This window comes from Larus michahellis, chromosome 6 (genome assembly GCF_964199755.1).
Source record: "Larus michahellis chromosome 6, bLarMic1.1, whole genome shotgun sequence".
NCBI classification, from domain to species: domain Eukaryota; kingdom Metazoa; phylum Chordata; class Aves; order Charadriiformes; family Laridae; genus Larus; species Larus michahellis.
Genome location: NC_133901.1, coordinates 55,958,620 through 55,977,953, shown reverse-complemented (window position 1 = coordinate 55,977,953; position 19,334 = coordinate 55,958,620). Strand labels below are relative to the sequence as shown.

Below are 19,334 nucleotides of genomic sequence, written 5' to 3'. Positions count from 1 at the left end.
GCGCCCAACTGATTCCCCCCTTCCTTCCCTACTTTGGTGCCATTTGTTCAACCTGGAAACCCTTGCACAATCATAAAATGAAATTAAACAGTGTTTACATGCACAGAGAGTATACAATATTATATACTCCGCATACTTTCCAATTTGTTTCAGTACCATGAGAGCACTCAGAAAGTGTAAGGATGCATTCCACATCTGTTAACAATAGCATTTTTTCTGGAAGTGGGCAAACTAGGAAGGTAACTTTATGGAGAAAACTTAAATCTTCTATTTTTGTTTCAACTATCAGATAAACACTAAAACCAGTCAGCTTTGAACAAAATAAGCTCAAATTCTGTGTTACAAACTGTGTTAGTACAGACTGTACAGCCTACTGCCTCAATCCATACATATGTACAAACTACAAGTTACTTATACGCTATCAGCTTGCTTGGATGCCTACATTTGTCTCCAAGCTTCTTCACAAATGTGATGCAAATTCTACATTTTGAAAAGGAAGCGATGTCACATGCATAGCTGTCACAGAACATACACGAGACAGAAGATAAAATGAAGTTTAATGCCAAAATGCCCCAAGCAGGTGGCACCGCCCAACTCTAATTGATAAAAGCCCAACTCTAATTGATAAAAGCTGCAATCTTCACTGTTATTTTCCCAAGAGAAAACCAGTCTGTGTAAGCTACAACAAAGACCATAAATGTAAGGTACATTAGTACTTTTCTTGGTAGTCAGCAAGCTTGCTATTGGCCATGTTCATTAATCTCTCAGAATAAACATATGCAGCACTGTACATTTCTAAAATGTTTTCAGTCTGCTTTTAGTTTTTAAGGGTTGTCTATGATAAAATAAAGTTAAAATGTGCTCAAATGTTTTATCTTTTTAGATTATTATTATTATCAATATTCACTGTTGAGGACAATTATTAATATTGGTATTCACAATGTTCTACCTAAGGCAATCCAATGTAATATGCAATGAAAGATTTTTCATCTAAGAAAAAAATATTTTTGAAGTGTTCAATGCACTAGTTAAACATTGCAGTTCTATAAAAAAAAAACAACAAACCAAAACAAACCAGAAAACACTCTTTTTTTTGGAACACTAGAGATTTAAAGTCATAAATACGCATCATGAGAGAGTTTTTACATTCAGTCATCCTCCAGTTCACTGATAGTAGCAACACACTTGAAGTTATCAGCTCAAGATCATCATTGCTTTAATCTGCTATTAAAAGGGAGATGTTTTGCAAATGAAGAATAGGAGATTGATACAAAGCAATTGATCAACCAAATAATGTTAAAATTGGTAACACCATCTTATCACAAGAGAACTAAATATTTATTTCTCCCACTATTCAGCAAACAAAACATTTAATAAATACTTTTACCTCTTCTCCGCCCATAGCTCCTGGCTGCATGTAAACACAGAAGAAAATTGTCGGTACAGCTGTCATTAGATTTACCTCCAAAAACAAAGAAAAGGTAGCTTCTATCTCTTCTCTTTTTCCCCTCCCACCATAAAGAAGGAAAAGACATTCAAAAAGTGCAAGATGAAATTCAAACAACCCAAGTCAAGAGAAAAAGTTTGAAGATGACCCAGCCAGAGGGGAGAATCAGAAGAAAAAAAAAAAACAAAACCAAAAACAAAACCACAAAAAAACCCAAGAAAAAAACCCAAGGAACATACCTGCTGTGCAAGTTTTCTACATAGCAAAGGTATTAAAAAAAAATCAGGCATATCAGACTTACAGTACTATAAAATAATAATTTAGGATTATGGTTTTAAGAGGCAATAAACATCATCAACAGTAATCCTAATTAAAATAATTCATTCTGCATTTTATTAATTAGTTGTGGAGAACATATTTTCTGATTATGTTTCAATTTAAATAATTAACCATCTGTAAATACTAAAATCCTACCAAAACAATATGAACATAATAGCCAGTATGTTCAGACAAATAAAAACAGATTGACAAAATGTCTTTATAACTACCAGAATTAATACGGCATTTCAATAAGACATGCACCAATGACAAAATCCACAATGTTGTGCAAGCACAGAAACATATTTTGTGATATAATAGGAAATGCAAAAAGCAGCATTTTTTGATCGGAAACTTTAGAATACCAGAAAATAATCTGGAAAACAGTGTCTTCCACACAGGGACTTCAGCCTCTCACAAAAGATATCTGTGGTCTTCCAAGGTAATCAAATGTGGAAGGCTACGGATCAGGTAGCTTTTCAACAGAAAGTGAGCTTAGGCAATAGGTAACAGAGCCTTGTTTTGTGTCTTTCTCTCTTCATCGCAATACTATTTGTGTTCCTCCTCCTTGCCAACCCCATCTCTTATTTCCAAAACCAACATGATGCCTTCTAGCCCTGCCCTACAGGCCCAGGTTTTAGGTGTGATTCCTTTAGCTCTCCCTACAATCCCCCTTAGCCAACTTAATCTAGTTCCCACTCCCTCCTTCTATATCCCAAGTGTCATCTACCATAAAACATTCCAGTCTTCCCATTTTTCTATTTCCATCTTCATAGCCACATTCTCAGCTTTCCCTACCTACTTTTCTTTGGCCAGCAATTAGATGACAGATCAGTTGTGGCTAGTTAAGACTCATCTGCTAGTTAACTACTCATCTGCTGACTGGTCCCCTGGCTGTCACCTCTGAGTGGCCGCAGGGGCTACTCAGAGCAAGGCTGAACCTCATTCAGCACAGGCACTAGTAACCTCTCTTCTGCCTCAAGCCCTGAAGAAACAGTCTCAGACACCATACACCTAATGTCTTTTTCTCCCACTATCAATGAGGCCACAGAAGCGCAACTATGTGAGTTGTTGGGGGATTAAAAAATGTCAAGGGCTATGATAAAGAACCGTTTCACAATTTATGTTTAACATAAAGACAGTAGAAGCTGTTTGTATGAACAGCTATTCAGCCACAGTGATGTAGTTGGTAAGCCCCGAAACAGGCACTGCTTCTTGCACAGCAAGTGATAGGGAGAATTAATACAAGAGTTGGCTTTCCAGCAAGAACAAAATTAATCCTCCTCCTTTGAGTTACTGCTGAAGCCATATTACTTATTATGATAGCAAAGAACCACTGTCAGACCTCAGGTAGTAAGTCCTTGTCTTGCTGAACGCACATACACCAAAAAATAAGCATGTATGAAGGTATATCTATCAACATGTTTTGAGAGTTAATTTATTTGAAAGATGCTTCTCAAACAGAATGCTACCAATCTAAAATAAAGAAGCATTGCTTTAGTATGAGATGAAAAAGACTTCTGTGTGTCTTTTTAAGAAAATAAAACTTTATACGCTTAGTGTAAACATTTAGGCTCTGAATAAGATAGCAGTACGTGATGGGAGAAATCTGCCAAGGACTTCTGTAAATATTAGAATAACCTATTGCCATTCATATATCATAACACTTCTGTGTTATACTGCACTGCATGATATTACTTTCATCTTATATATGAGCTCACAGATAATCTTGATATCCATAAAAAAGTTTTACTGAAGGTGTATTTACAATTACCTGTAAATTCTAGGGGGAAAATAGTGCAATCCACTTACACAGGAAGACAGTCAGCCTACTCAGCATTTGCTGATTTAAAAACATTGCATCACATTTAAACACTCAAAGAAGGTGAAGTTTCGCTACTGTTGATTTTATATACGGACACACATATATAATTTGAAAATAAACTCAATTTTATCCAGTGTTTATATTAAAATGTTACATTAAAATGTTCCATTTTCCAGCAAGCTGACATTTATTCGGCACACCAACTTAAGAATGTCAACACACACTTTATTATGTTGTTTACACAGGATGCAAAATAAGAATCTATCATTTGAGACAAGTTAATAAAAAGTATGCATCTTGTTCATAAGTCAAAGTTCAGAGCACAACAGACTTAATAGAAGGTTCATCAGGTAAATTTCATAATACATCCAGTTTGAGTAAATATTTTAGAAAATAAACAATTTAGTCTTGAATGAAGACATTTGGAAGCCAATAAGAAGATTATTGTACTATTACAAGCAATTAAATTGCCTGTGTTATATATCTGAAGTTACTTTCTCTCTTGGGCAATTCCAATGGAAGATAAAAGAAAAGAAACTGGGAGTTTCCAAAAATCTGTTCCCAAAATTGTACCCACTGATGAAGCCACTCCCATATACTGGTTTTGGTGCCAAATATGAACGCCATTTTGCACAGAAAACCACCTCCTGAAAGGTTTCAAAATTCAACACGCAAGCGATTCTTTCCTAGGTACCTCATAGAGCATTACACCATTAATGAAAACACAGCTGCTCGAAGAAGGGATGAGTGCATTTTTCCATGTAAAATGTGAAATTGTTGTAAGCAGGCACTGACCAGTTGTGCAACTGCCAGCACGATCCCCACCGTGTCCCTGTTTCTCCAGCCCTTTGCAACTGGCTTTCTCTGACAGGTTGACAGTTACATAACCACTACGTCCCAAATTGCATGTTACTCAAATACAAAGGAACAATACATGCTTTTACCTCCTGATAACTCTCCTGAAACTATTAACTCACCTCATCACAGAAGCTGAGTGCATTTTTACAAACTTGAAACTGTATCTCGAAGAACAGAACTCTGAGCTTTTAACAAACAAGCAAAACGAACTCCCCAAACCCCAAATCTTGCAATGCAATCAAGTAAATTTAGTGCTAATGCTATTAGAATTCCCAAAAGCCTGCAGCTAAGATTACCCATTGTTGCAATAAATCAAAACAACTGAAATGCTTAAATTTTAATTGCATCTCAAAGAAAGCTATATGAAACTGATGAAAAATAACTTTAAAGGATTGAATTTTATAGATATCTCTCTGGCAGTCAAGGGAGAAGGGGTCTGCTGCTGGCATAAGAACGCACTTGCAAAATTATATGAAGAGCCACAAAAGTCTTGAGATACGTGGTTTATGAGATGAGCATAGCTGCATGCCACACAGAAGCACGCAAGACAGCCCTTGAGGATTCAGAAGGAAGGAGTGACCTAACAACCCTTGCCTATGGTCCTGGAAAGGCAGAGGACAAAAACATCCAGTGTGACAAGTTGGCAAGAGAAAGGAAAGTTACGTGGATAAGGGAAGTTACTCTGCTGTTTAAAGTTACTCTTGCTCAGTTAACATACATCCTAAGAACCAAGAACACAATCAAGCAACAAAACATTGCTTACTGTAGACCAACAAGTAAACCACCTTCATTCTTCTGCTCACTACTTCGGCTGGGAATAAGTTTGGGTTTGCCCTGTTGTTTGTGTTGGAAGGTTCCAACACAAAAAGGGACATTGTGTAATTTGTGTGATAAAAGCAAACCATGCAAATAAATACCAGAATTGCACAAACGATTTCTGAGAATTATTATTAGTACGGCAGGTGTTCTGCAATTTATTTGAAAGAGATGAAACCAAGTGAAGACCTACAGAAAAGAAAGGACTTTGACTAAAGCATATTCTTATAAACTTATACTTAACATATGTTAAAATGTAGACATAAACCACCTAGCTTAGCTAGAACACCTATGAGAGCTCATATGCAATGCCCTGCTGGGTGAGACCAATGAATTATCCCGACGCGTAGATAAGTAATCAGTCTTCAATAGTGGCACTAGAAAGGGCATGTTAGAGTGGCCACTATCAGTGGTATGTCTCTCTTGTATTACCTTAGCATTCATAGTCTTTGGATGAAACACATTAGGAGGCTCACTCTCACCTACTTCTAATATCTGCATAAAGGCCTTTTGTTAAGAATTTGTCTAATGCTTTTTCAAACCTGCTGATACTATCTGCTTCCACAAATTCCTGTGGCAGCAAGTTCCAGAAGTAAACTACAGAAGCACTTCCTTTTGTGGGTTTTAAATTGATCTGCTGGAAGTTTCACCAATTGCCCCGTTAGTTCTAGCTCTGTAGAACATGGTAAACAGCAATCCTGCATTCCCCTGTGATTTTTCTAAGGCTCCATCTCATTCACCTTCAGCCTTCTCCTCCCCAAATTGAAGCACTTAGACTTCTTTCATCTCGTGTGAACTCAATACAGTCACAGTAGAGACAGACTATGAGAAGGAAAAATTATGAGATCCAGAGAAAATTGTATTCTAATAGTTAGCTATTTTGATAATACAAAATAAGGTAAAGCATAGCTAACTGAAAAATAAAAAAAAATTAAGCTTCCAAAAGTGACAGCGAAAATTGAAATAGAACAGTGAAACTGATTATCAGCCTCACAAGCTCTACCCAAGGCTACAAAGAGTAAAAGTTTAAAACCCCAGAGTTATGTGCTGTGACTGGTTTAATTTATTCCTATGGAATAGGATTATTCCGTAGGAAGGCTGTGAGAACACTTTTCCACAAAACAACTATGCATGCTTTAGGGCTTGTACTGGTTTACTGTTCTGGTCTCAAATCACACCTGTAACTGGTCTGGCTATACTCATATAAGGCTTGTAGTACACACTGTTCACAATACACTTCAGTTACAAGACAACAGAAAATAAAAATCAGTGGCACTTGGGAAAAATAGGTATCAGTGATGAGTACACAAAAGCTCAGCCTAGAAACGTGTATCATCTGACATGATTCAATTAAATGCTGACACAATACGTAAGTACAAGAAGGCGTAATAATAACTTATAGTTCAATATCCCTGTGAACGAAACCTTTGAAGTTAAGAAACACTTGCGAAAAAAAACACCTTGCTTCATCTCCTGGAGACAACAGACATTAGTCATGTGAAACAATGAGTATCCACTCTAACAGCTTAATCTCTAGTTAAGGGTTCGATTTTTATGGATCAGAAACTGTTGGGAAAAGTTCCCCTGGTAAGACAGCTAGCTACACAAGGGAGAAAGTCAGTAGAACAATTAACAAGCTTGACTGAAACACAATCACCTTCTTAAAACATATTTTTTTAACTAAGCCAATCAATTACATGCTGATATTTATTCAACATGTTACTATCACTACCATCAAGAAAATGTTCTGTGTAGAAACTTGAGTATTGTTCACCTACATTAAGCAGATCAAAAGCTTTCAGCAGTTTCATTATGGTTTAATTAATAACTTGTGAGAGAGAACTTTCTGGAGAACCTTTTCAAATGCATAAACCTTATTAAAAATCTGATAGACTTAAGTCTATAAGTAAAACTGAGGTACTTCCAGTATGTTCATATAGGAGTTAATATCGCCAAATTAATTTGTTGACTTGTCTTTTAAACCAGATTCTAACAGCAACATAAAGCTGACAAGGTGTGAAAGACCCTCTTCAGACATTTCAGCAGAGGTATGGACAGGATTCATTTGTGCTAGAGCCTGAAGACTGCATGATACTCCTTACTGGAAGAACTCTGTAAAATTAAGAAACTGAAAACACATTTATTGTAATGTTATTAAACTATGTTGGACCATGAAAATATTTTTTACTGGTTAGGCACACCCGTTAAATTTTTTTCTTTATTTTAGATGAACTAAAATGTCTAAGCCATGAGATCTTATCTGCCAACTAAGACAGCGACTTACAAGTTACTGACATGTGATCTCTGTAAGATTTTTTTTTTCCATTGCTTTATTATACTATGGGATTGGATCTGCACATTGTATATAGATCAAACAGTTAGCATTTCAAGGTAATCATAAATTTGTGAATCCATTAAACATCAGCTCCAAAAAAGTAGATCTACATTCTTTCCGTATCATAGCTAAAAGTGAATCTCATCGGGTAATTTCAAATACAGAAATAAGCGACACCATTTATTTGTATTAACATGTTTTACAGAAGACGTAATAGAAAGTATCTTGAGATTTTTAAAAACATTCTTTCTTCACTGTTGGTACTTATGTTGTTCATGCAATAATGTGTCCACAATATCAAAGACACACATTTCAAGGCATGCTTAGACGCTTCTTAAATTGACTTAAAATAGCATTATCTCTACCAAAAAAAGAAAGAGTGAGCATTTACAGATTTGAAATTTTGGAGCTAGAAGGGCTAAAGGAAAGTTTATTTGACAAGACTGGGAACCTCCTTGATTTATAAGGTACCAGAATCTTATTTCTAACTTGGAAAACTCATTTGTAATCTTGAAGCAGTCAGCAGTTCAGAACAATACTTGCTTTAGGACACTGAGCTGTCCAATAATTCTCTAAAATCAGAAAGGAAAATATGTCAAGTTTTTCCTTTTGAATAGCGGGTCTCTGAAGTTCTTAGAGATCTGTAAGTTCACAAGTGAATTCCAATGCCAGTAAAAATTAATTAATGAACTGAGAGAAGGTGATAGAATCAAGTATAATTATGTAATGTATGCTTGCTATAACAATATCTCTGTAGCATACACCTTGAAGAACTCGTTTTGCTAAAGTAACAAAAAGCAAATGAACAGAATAATCTAGGAACTCTATTTTTATGTCATTAAAATACAGAGACTGAGATCGAGCATTTGTGCGTGTATGGTAAGAACCACAGATGCAGGAAGTGCATGCAACACAGTCAGAGTTTCTATCAACTGATTCGAAGATTCCCTTTGGGTCATAATAAAATTCTGAGATGAGGCATATGAATATTGTATCTTTGTAAAGTACTAGACTTTTAAACTTTGGGACACATATTCAAAGTTCCTTTGGGAAACATTCTTGACTTTGTTAATTTCAGTCAATTCATTTGCTATCATATACATAGAAAAAGTTTATTTACATGTTTATGATTTTAAAAGTATCTAACCATTCACCAACCTGTCTCAAATTACCCATGTGGAAAAATCATAGTTGCAATTCCAGCAAGACAAATTAAAAGTTTTCTCTTTGATCACCTGTCAGTCCATGCTACTCTGTCTGAATGGTCAAGGTTATCTAACGAACTGTCAAAATGTGGAAAAAAAAATATATAAAAATCACTGAGTAAGAGCTAGGGAAGAAACATTTTAATTAAAAAGGGGATTTTCATACAGTTGTAGGTCTATGAAAAGCAGTAGCTAAAGTGGAAGCAGTTTGAGTAACAATTTGTAGCAATCAATGTAAAAAAATTATATGCACATAAATGTAGTTTATAATACATGCAACATTTTTACTAATTAAAATAGGAGTCAAGGTTAACAAGAACACTTTGCATACAAAGACAAGGCTAATATTTGAACCAGCATGAATTTCCTGTTCACATACTATTTCTTGAATAACAATTTTATCTAGATAAAAAGCAAGCTGATAAACAAACGTGACATGATAAAACTCAGTAAACCATGTGTGTAAGAGTGTGGGGAAAAAATAAGAATTACATTTAAGAGAATAAGGAATTAAACTTGGTTCACTATATCAGCTTTTGGGTTCCTTGCCATAGGTATGTTTGCACCGAGCTTTACGTGCACAGAAATCTATTTGCTTCCAAAGAAAGTTTTCTATATATATATATTAATCTGTTATTTGCAGATCTCTCACCCCACTTTTTCAGCGATAGCATTTGCAATTATTTTTACTTCAGCATGTTTCAATAGTTGAGATTTGAGGGGTTATTCTTCATGATAAGCAATGCAACAGAACAGCTTGTTTAAGAAAATAATGCTCGCTCTTCCCCTTTTTTCCATGGCTAGTAAAGCTGTTCAGAAAAAAAACCAACAACTTCAATCCTGCAGTCTTTTTAAAGAAGTCTTTGAAAGAAAACATATATTACAAATAAGTTGGGTTTGGGGATTGAGATGAATTACTGCTCATCTAAGAGTGGTTCAAAAGGTGGTTCTCAATTTCCACTGATAGATGGGCTGTATGTGCAGATGGGCCCTGCGATAATTTGGTGGTGCTAGCCTCAACAGTCCCTTCTGGTTCACTTTTTTCCAATGCTGGTAATGCAAGCGTTACAACAATCTTCCTGATAACATATGCCGACATACATATATAATTGAATCCCATCATCAGAAAAATAGAATCTCCATGCAAGCTGTATGCAGTTAAGGCCCACACAGTGGACCTCAAACACGTGGTCAAACACGTGAACTGCATTTGATGCTCAAAACTATTGTTTAAACAGCTTAGGTCTTCCTTCCTTAGTCATATTGAGCAGCCAAGCATCTGTCCAGGAGGGAAGGCTTATCTATTTTCATTTCCTTGTTTTAGCTTAAATAATAGATTAATGATAAAACTCGTATTTCTAACACCCAGGCTGATAGGAACTTCCTTCATATTGCTTTCAATCTACCAGGCCTAATTCTGGACTGCAGTCTCATCTCTTCTACCATCATATATAATGCTTGTGGAATAGCTTAGCAAATCTTGTTCTTAAAATTCCACAGAAAACAGATGGCACGCACCCACAATAAAGAGGATCACATAGATGAAAGGAAAGCACATTGGTGATGTTATGAGGCAGGAAAAGTGGTGGGGGAAAAACAAAACACCAAGAAGGTAGTAGAGCACTACAAAGTTGGATTAAAAGGAAGAAAATTTAAGAAATCTTCCTTTGCTAGAAAGAGACTTCAGCAGTCGTTGATAAAAGATACTGCCTTCAGTAACAGCCAAGTCAGATCTCAGAAAGTGCAGATGCTAATATAAAAAAATTGAAAGGAAGAAAGAAGAAAAAGCATGTTTTATTGCTCCCCTGTCTTCCTCCCCACCCCCCCTTTTTTTTTTTTCTAATTAAACAGGTATAGGTATATTTGAGATATCAGCTAGCCCTCCTCACAGCCCCCAAGGCACCATCAATACTAACTGTTTGTACAGCTTGTTCTGCAAAACTTAACAAGGTTAATGTATAAAGTGACAGTTCGCACGTTCTGGGACCCTTATGAACCCTGCTGCCTTTGCTACGTCACATTTTACATCATTCATTTTTTCCCTCCAGTTAAATAAACTCTGATCTCTTCACATTTAAAGCAGGTCTAGTTTTGCAAACCTTTTTAGCTCTGTGTCTTTTATTCCTTTATATTATTCCTTATATGTTAATTAGCTAGTAATACATTAGTAACCCAAGTTGGCAATTGGGCTAAAGAGCTCAGCAAATTCCTATAGCCAGGTACCAAACTATTAGAAGAGATTGATGCCTCTCAAAATTTAGCTTCACATTTTCCCAGAATATTATCACTACAAAACCCAAGCTTTTATTAGCTATTAAACTGCCAGCCCAAGATTTTGCAAGACAAAAAATAATTCAATAAATGTTCTATTCAGAGTGGTTCATTTCAAGGTATACCAACAATATTGGCAAAAAATTTAAATATAAAATGCTATTTCAGCAACTTGGTTATATCTAAACACTGTATGTGTTTGAAAACAATACATTAGAATATACAAAGAGCCAAGTACAATAGCTCTTACGGAGACAAGGCAATTTAAAAACGAATAGAAGCATGAAAACAAAAAATTAAATTGTTTTGCTGCTGTTACATTTTCTGTCATGGCATGACAACATCCCCACATAATTATTATCTATATTAATGAAACAAGACCAAAATCTCTACACAAACATATAAAAAGGTGCCTCAAACCCTTGCCTTAATGTATTTTTCAAATTATTTTATTCAGAACAAATAGAACTAAATGACACTAATGAAAAGAAGAAAAGACAGTCAGATGGAGAGCAAACAGTACCAGACCTCACAGATGACACATTTTCATATGAGACAAGAATGAACATTAGAAGCAGATGGAACATTTGAAGCCCAACAACAGTGAAAAGTCACTGTACAGAGGAGCTTTAGGAAATACAAAATTCTATCATTTCACAAATGGGTTTTTCTCATTTCTTGGTTTAACTACCTTTAGTGTAAACTCTTTTTACAGAAGTTCGTTTGGGATCCCAGCAATACAGTTCCGTGCTCCCTTAGAAAGATCACACCCCCTCATTTATTCCCTGGCTCCCTTTTTCACCTTCTAAACTTCTTTCCCACTAAAGCTCATGATTAGCTTTCTGGAGTTCACAAGAAGCATTAAAGAGAGCTCACCACCTAGCATGTAAGTGACTATGTATCCATGCTGATCATTTAAGTCCTATTTATATACCTAACTAAAAAGGAGCACGTATTAACTGAATGGAAATCCAACATCTCCCGGACAGAAGCAAATAGGAGTGAATACTAGCAAGTGAAAGGGATAGCGGACAACTTTGAGTTAACTTTGGCAAAGCAAATTAATTTTTTTTTCAGGTTTTTCTTACTACTGTAAACATAGCTTTTAATTAGTATTGCAAACATATACTAAAATTATGATCAATAGATGGTTTCTCTTCAAGTTCATACATGAATTGACATAAATAATCAATAATTAAATTTATGTCACATTTCCTCTAGAAATTACAGTCTCAATTGTATTTAATAAGGTGCTGTAGATGAAAGTTTATAAAAATTGTTCTACTGTTTAGCTCAGTATGAATGACATTATTAAAAAGTAAACTGATGTCACTACTTGATTAAAAACACTATTTCAATTAGAGAAATTTCAATTAGACCTAGTAAAAACAAAAGCTATAGCTTTTTCCCTTTGCATAATGCTTCAAATCTAAATATTTGCATCGTCCTTTTGTTTAAATTCTCTTTAGGATTATGCTTGGATCTCTTTGAATTTGAACAGTAGGACCCTAATTCTGACAGAGAAGTTCAAGTGCCTCTACAATATAAACATGCTTATATACATGTGCAACAGTTTGCCTATGTACACAAGCATAATGCCATTAATGACAAGAAGAGATTCATAATAATTATGCATTTAAAAGTAACCCCTTCTAACTCACTAATTTTATTATTTCAGAATTCAGTGCTTTGAGATGATGATGATTTACAGCTTTGCACAATGATAAACAAAATGGTGGTAGTATGCTCTACACTAAGCTCTGCTAAACTAAGCAAGTAACGCCTTCCCTCAAACCAAACCACCCTCTTCAACATTTACAGACACTAGCTCAAGACAGTCAGTCAGGAAAATCCCTAGTTTCAAAAGGCTGTAATCAATAAATAAGAATATCAGCTGAAGTACAGTAGAAAGCGTTGCCATAAAGGATGAGAAGGAGCTAAAGAGACAAGCACCCCTCAGAAAACTTCCCTCCTCCCTACAATGCATGAAGGAAAGTTATGCATTGCTTTTGGCATGAGCCTATGTTGTCTTCCAGCTTCAAAAGATTGCATACACTATTAGTGAGAAATTGAGATCTGAGTAATAAATCTTAAAGATTATTACTGTGTCTTCACAAGACAAGAGAAAAATGCTTATGTAGCAATAACTATAAATAGAATGTGAAGGTTGGATTTGCAGATTCAGCAGACAGTGTTTGGTTTCATAGAAATTATACATAGATATTACAAGTATTATGATTTAAAGAAGCTATATAAATTCTCCAAATTGTTCCAAAAATTACTGCAATGAAATATATCATTTGAGAATTTTTTTATTTTATGTATTTTATTTTTTTTAAACCCAAACCACAACCATTCCAGCAGAGGAAAGAACATTTCTTCTTGGACTAACTTTCCTTAGTATATTTCCCCATGGCAAAGGTAATGGATCACATGGGAATGATATAGTTCTAAATTTCTCAGTTTTAGCTGCATACAAAAGAGGACGTAAATCACAGGAATTTTTAAGTTTATATACTTGGATACTTGCTTTTATTCTCAGCTCTTCAAAGATTTAAGAGCAAAAACCAACAGGTTTCACAGTTCAATGATTCTAGCTTCTGGGCTCTTAGTAATGGCCAAAAATGGTGTGGCCTTACCTAGCAAAGAATGGGAGGGAGAAGAGATGCAGGAGAAGGAAAATATATGGAAACTTATCCAGACTTTGGATTTGCGCTGAATTTAACTCAAAAGAACAATCACTACAATTTCACATAAATTGCATATTTATGATTCCACATTTTTGTAAGTCTGTAAACAGTTAATATTTCAATAAACCCATAATATTTAAAATACTATAAATACATAAATGTATTTCATTTAGGTCCCTCAGTTAGCTATACTAATATTTTAGCCATACACCAGGACTATTTTAATAATTATTTTTTATAAACAATTACATTATATAGCTGCTGTAAGAATTTCAGAGGAATTAGACACAGAAGAAAAAATATTTTCTTAAATATTACTTCCATTAAAAAGGCAACTTTTTAAAGTTTATCTAGCAATGACAGAAATTGGAACAGAAAATATTCACCCACTTAGGATAGAAGTGAGTTGTCACAAAATGAAACAACCCTGATTTGATATAGTACAGTATATAGTATAGCTTTTTGTATCAGTTTTTCATTCCCATCTTTTAAAAATCTCTATAAGACTCTGTAAGAAATACTGCTATATATTCCATAGAAACTGTCAAATTTTTAAAAGTAACTCAAAATTCAAACATAATCTCCCATCTGATTACTATGGCAATCAGCTTATTGAAATGCCCATGTTGGAACAACAAACACATTCTGAGACCAGAATTCATGTCAAATAGCAGCAGACTGTACTGTGCACAACTTATTTACACACACCTACATCCACGTGAACAGCTTCCTCTTTTAGTAAAATATTTAATTAAAGGGAGCATTTCTCCCAGTTAATGACTTCATTTCTCATAATTTCATGTGCCCATAAGAAAATGAGGCATATATGCTAACTATAACAACAGGAACTTTGCTAAATATCACCTCACCATTAGCAGTGTAAAACTAAGAAAAGAAGCGCAAGCAAAGTTTAATGGGTTATAAAGCTGGCATTTAAAGTCAAATGCTGAAACCCTTGCACCTTGTCTGTTACAAATTTTCAGCTCTTCACGTTTATAAATTATTTTTTAATTCTCTTTGGTACTACACAAAAAACTGCAGTTTTCAACTACACACAATATAATTTATATAGACAGTGCAAAGGCAAAAAATTTTAGAGAAGTTAGTAAACTAACCCTAACACCTCTAATACAACATTGTAAGCAAAACCAAAGGCTTCAAAATAGTTACTGTTTCTTAGGATTAGAGACAAAAACTATGCTTTGATTTGAATAGCTCAGTTCTAGGTTATGCTGGTGGTGCCTAACACCCCACCCCCCCACGACATGATACAAGGCCGTCTCTAGAGCTTACAGATGCATTTTTGCAGGTTTTTTAATGCATATGCATATGTTCATGATTGGTTGGGTTTTTTTATTGATTTATTTTTATTTGCCAACACAACCAAATGCAATAATTTCTCAGTGAAGTTCAGCCCCATGCTTTTTCCTCATCTTTCAGATGTCCAAATATTCTCTCCAGTCCCGTCTACATAGTAATGTTTTACGGAAACCAACAAAGTAAACTCCATCAGTCAATGTAATTGTACGCAAAACTTGTAACAACTCATCCCAACAAGAAGAAATATGTCTTGAGACGTATCAGAAATTGAAGTTACGGATTTAACACACACCCCCACAAAAGAGGAAACAACAGAGATTGTTTTGCAATGTTAGCTATAAGCAGGCTTTATTTGTTCCAGTGGAATAAATAAAGCTATTATAGAGCTAATATAAAGAATCACCAATTCTACCAATAAATCAGAGATAATTGATTTATGAAAAGTATTTTAAGATAGTGCACATAAATTTCTATGCAAATATTATTACACATATTTATGTCTGACTGTACAGCTACGTACACAGTAAATGTAAGAAATAATATTCTACATGACGACATTAGTCACTAGGTATTAACTACTTACTATTAAGAGCCATGATATTGTCTGTTCCTGGATGATGGAAGTTTATTCCCATACGCCCTGCAATGTAAATAAAAGCTATTTTTAATGTTTTTATTTCAAAACTGAATTCATAAATATGAAAAATAGGTAAAGGGGATGAACAGTCAGGGTAGCTGAATCTTCCATCTACTGAAGAAAACTTCCCAAGAATACACATTTAACACTGTAGTACCTTTAGTGTTATGTGCTTAAAATACTGAAAATCACAAAATAAACAATGAAATAATTATTTTTGAATACATCCCTTTGCTTTGTACTAGGAAAGTATTGCGTTTACCCTTTCAAAATAAGGCCTCAAATTTCAGCCTTGCTGCAGTTTAAATAACAAATACAACATTACAAAAACTCCACTCAATTGGTAAAAATAAATCACTATTTTCCATACTACCCGTGACACCAGAAGCTCTCAAGTTAACAGATCATTGGAAACAGAGTGCTGCTCACCCTGTTTTTGTATTCTTCCCTAAGAATCTGCTATTGCTTACTATTTGAGATAGATAGTGGGTTGGAGTGAGTGTTGTTCTTATGAAGTACATTCATATGTACTTTGGAAAACATTTATTCTTGTCACATATTATTATGGGACCATCATATACAGAAGCTTCACCATGAAATTCAAGTGATCTCTGCTGGTGCCAGTTTTCCAGGAAGCTAGAGAGATGCAAAATAGTACCAATTTTCTCATATGAGATTTAACAATTGAAAGGTCAGTTTAAGAACATCTCTGATGACTTCAAGAACTGGAAGTGGGAAAAATTCACACACGGTTACTTTGTTTCAAAGGAGACTTAGTCTACTGAACTCTATTTTTGCCATCAAAGCAAGAAATTAACCTACTCTACTACTCTTCAGATTAGTTTTAGGTACTGTTTAACTGAGATGAAGCATTAAAAACTTACCCTGAAAAAACTTTGTAGCAGGACTTAATTAAACCCCCCTGAAACAATTTGAAAGCTGTAATTGATATTAGTCCTTGTTTGGAAAAAGATATAAAAGGATCTTTATAGCCACATAAAAATTTATTTCCATTAAGTAATGTAAGTAACTTAAGTTACTTACAAGTTTTGTAATCCATTTCAGATGCTCTCCGTATCTCTAGATTTGTGGTTAAGTTTGGGAGCTAAGGAAGAAGGGAGTTCACATTTCTTCGCTACATTGGCACTCAAATATGGGAGCTCAAGACCCGCTGACTATACTGAAGAACCAATATAACCATTAAGTTCCTGTACGTCTGCAAAACCAAGTTTTAACAAATAAGCTTTGACAAAGCAGAACTAAAGCCACGCTTCTCCAACATTTTTAGTTCCTATCAGTAAGTTAAAGCCTTCTATTTCCAGTCACAGAGACTGCTGTGCTGCAATTAATATTCTTTCTGAACACACATAGCATGAAGTTTCAGTACACTTCTGAAACTAAGTCATAAGCAGTTTAAGAAAAGCAAATATATATATTTTCTTCACATTATAATTTTCTCACTCTTTTAGGAAAAAAGGACGGCCACAATAGGACTGCGAAGCAAACAGCACCTCCAAAAAGAAGTGGGGGCAGAAGGAAGGTAAGTATAATCTCCATTTTTACTTTACAACTCCTTGAGCAAAGCTTCTTAAAGACATCTTAATTTACTACTTCAGATTTCCTAATTACAGACAAAATTCTCCTATGCATATTTTCACATTAATTTGGCACTGCAGAAACATTAAGGCTGCTATTATTTCAGTTAGTATAAGCTTGTGCTAAAATATTTCAGAATCTTGCTAGTTTGACATGGGACTCCCTTTTCCTTAACAGCATATTAATGAGCATGATCTTACAGGTATAATTTGTAAGGAGAAAAGGTGTATATAATAATCTATACTTGTAAACTAATACTTACAATAGAAAAAAAGGAACAGCTGTGAAAACTAGAGTAAAATTTGAGTGCATAAGGCTTGGATGGGCCCTTCTCTTTTTCCCTTGCTGAAGCTGAAATAGAATCGTATCTGTGACATCTGGGTTTGTTTTTTTCCTCCCTCCAGGCTGTCACTGGACCAGGTGCTGCTTGCGTGACATTTTGTCACCTGCCCTTGGCCTGCTATTTTTAAACAGTTCTTGTCAGCTATCTTTTAAGAGGAGCAGAAAATACAGAGCAACACAAGCAGAAGGACATGTTCTCACACTGAGCTAAGCAACAGTGTGGGATAATTCTGTGCATCCTCAGAGGTCCCCTAATACAATTCTATAGAAACAAATTAATGGAATACTTTCAAAACACACCCATATTAAAAGCATTCAAACCAGACTGGTAATGCACCAATCATCAGACAATTAGTTACCAATAATTATATAGCTTTTCATATTAGCTACAACATTTTAATATCTTGCTGTTTGAAGCAAATTATTCAATTGAAAAAAGAAGACATATGCAGATTACAAAACTGCATAATTACCTAAGGAACAAGAAGAGAGCACAGAAAGGAAATTAAAAAATTATTCATTTAAAGGTGCAGTGTGAAACTGTGAAATGTAATTAAGAATATGTACTTTCAAGGACATATTTGGGTTAAACACAGAAATGACTATCAGAAAACAATCAATTTTAAGAAAAGCACGTGTATGCTACCTGGACCTTTACAAAGTCTATATAAGCACATATTTCTAATTATAGTTTTAAAACACAATCTCTGGATGAAATTTCTACTTTTCAAGAATCTTAAGCACAATAAGCAGAAACACAGAGAAGTTAGAGCACAGAAGTTACAGACTCCAGCAGTTCACTGAAGTCATAAATAGGAATCCTTCCAGTAACAACATCCCCAGTACTTGTATTCAGTGTACATCTGCCATTTTCAGTTTGCCTGTCTTGGTTTCATAACTATCTACTGAGTATATTTTCAATTATGTGCTTTTACGACACACACCTATATTACTGCACTTAGGCTGCAACAATAATCACTCTTTTATGTAAATCTTTTCAATTCCTAATTTAAAAAAAACCCAAACGTCCAGTTGTATACTTCTTACTGTAAACACTTCAGAGTATAAACAAGGGTTTAATGATTCTTGTATAGCTCTGGCTGATCTTTGCATATCTTATGTCATTAAATTCCTTAAATTCTCTCTCCTAACAGCATTTGGAGAGACTTTTCTGGCTGTACTGACTAAGTGCTCTGCTGCATGTCCAATATCATGGTTGTCATGGCAGAGAGCCCAATTCCTTCTTAAAGCACATCTCAAGTATGTGCATCTTCTCTTCTGTATTACATTGGAAATAATAAGATGTTAAATGGAATTTAATTCACCTCATTCTTTGTGGAAAAGAGTCATGATTTCGAAACAGCTCTGAAATCTTTCCAATAACTCAAGAGAGTATACCCTTCCCACACATTCATCTATTTATTAAACCTTTCACAAATAGATTATCTGTTTTTTCTTTTTTTTTAATTGTCTAGATAATTCCCAGTTAAATGATCAGTTTTGGGAAAGAATGTTGTTCCAGAAATAAGAAACCTGGATATCAGGCACAGTTTTACCACTATTGCGGTTCTTTCACAGTGTCTAGTAGCAGGCTTACCTATTGTGGTCCCTTTAATCTCAACTTTAAAATCCACTATTTTTAGCAGATATTCAAGCTTATGAGCACAATCTGTT

At 34.8% G+C, this 19,334-nt stretch overlaps 1 protein-coding gene across 10 annotated transcripts in view; it reads right to left on the bottom strand.

The window, feature by feature from the left end:
* CPEB3 (cytoplasmic polyadenylation element binding protein 3) overlaps positions 1-19,334 on the bottom strand; it is a 93,656-nt gene that overhangs the window by 33,098 nt on the left and 41,224 nt on the right. For 5 of the 10 annotated variants that reach the window (XM_074590531.1, XM_074590525.1, XM_074590527.1 and 2 more), the window contains exons 4-5: positions 15,669-15,725; positions 1,388-1,411 (exon numbers count right to left, since the gene is read on the bottom strand). The exons of 1 other annotated variant lie outside the window; for it this stretch is intronic. In XM_074590531.1, the coding sequence (XP_074446632.1) occupies positions 1,388-1,411; positions 15,669-15,725 (81 nt within the window). The remainder of the gene's footprint in view (positions 1-1,387; positions 1,412-15,668; positions 15,726-19,334) is intronic. 4 more of the 10 variants (XM_074590526.1, XM_074590529.1, XM_074590535.1 and 1 more) reach the window with 1 other exon arrangement.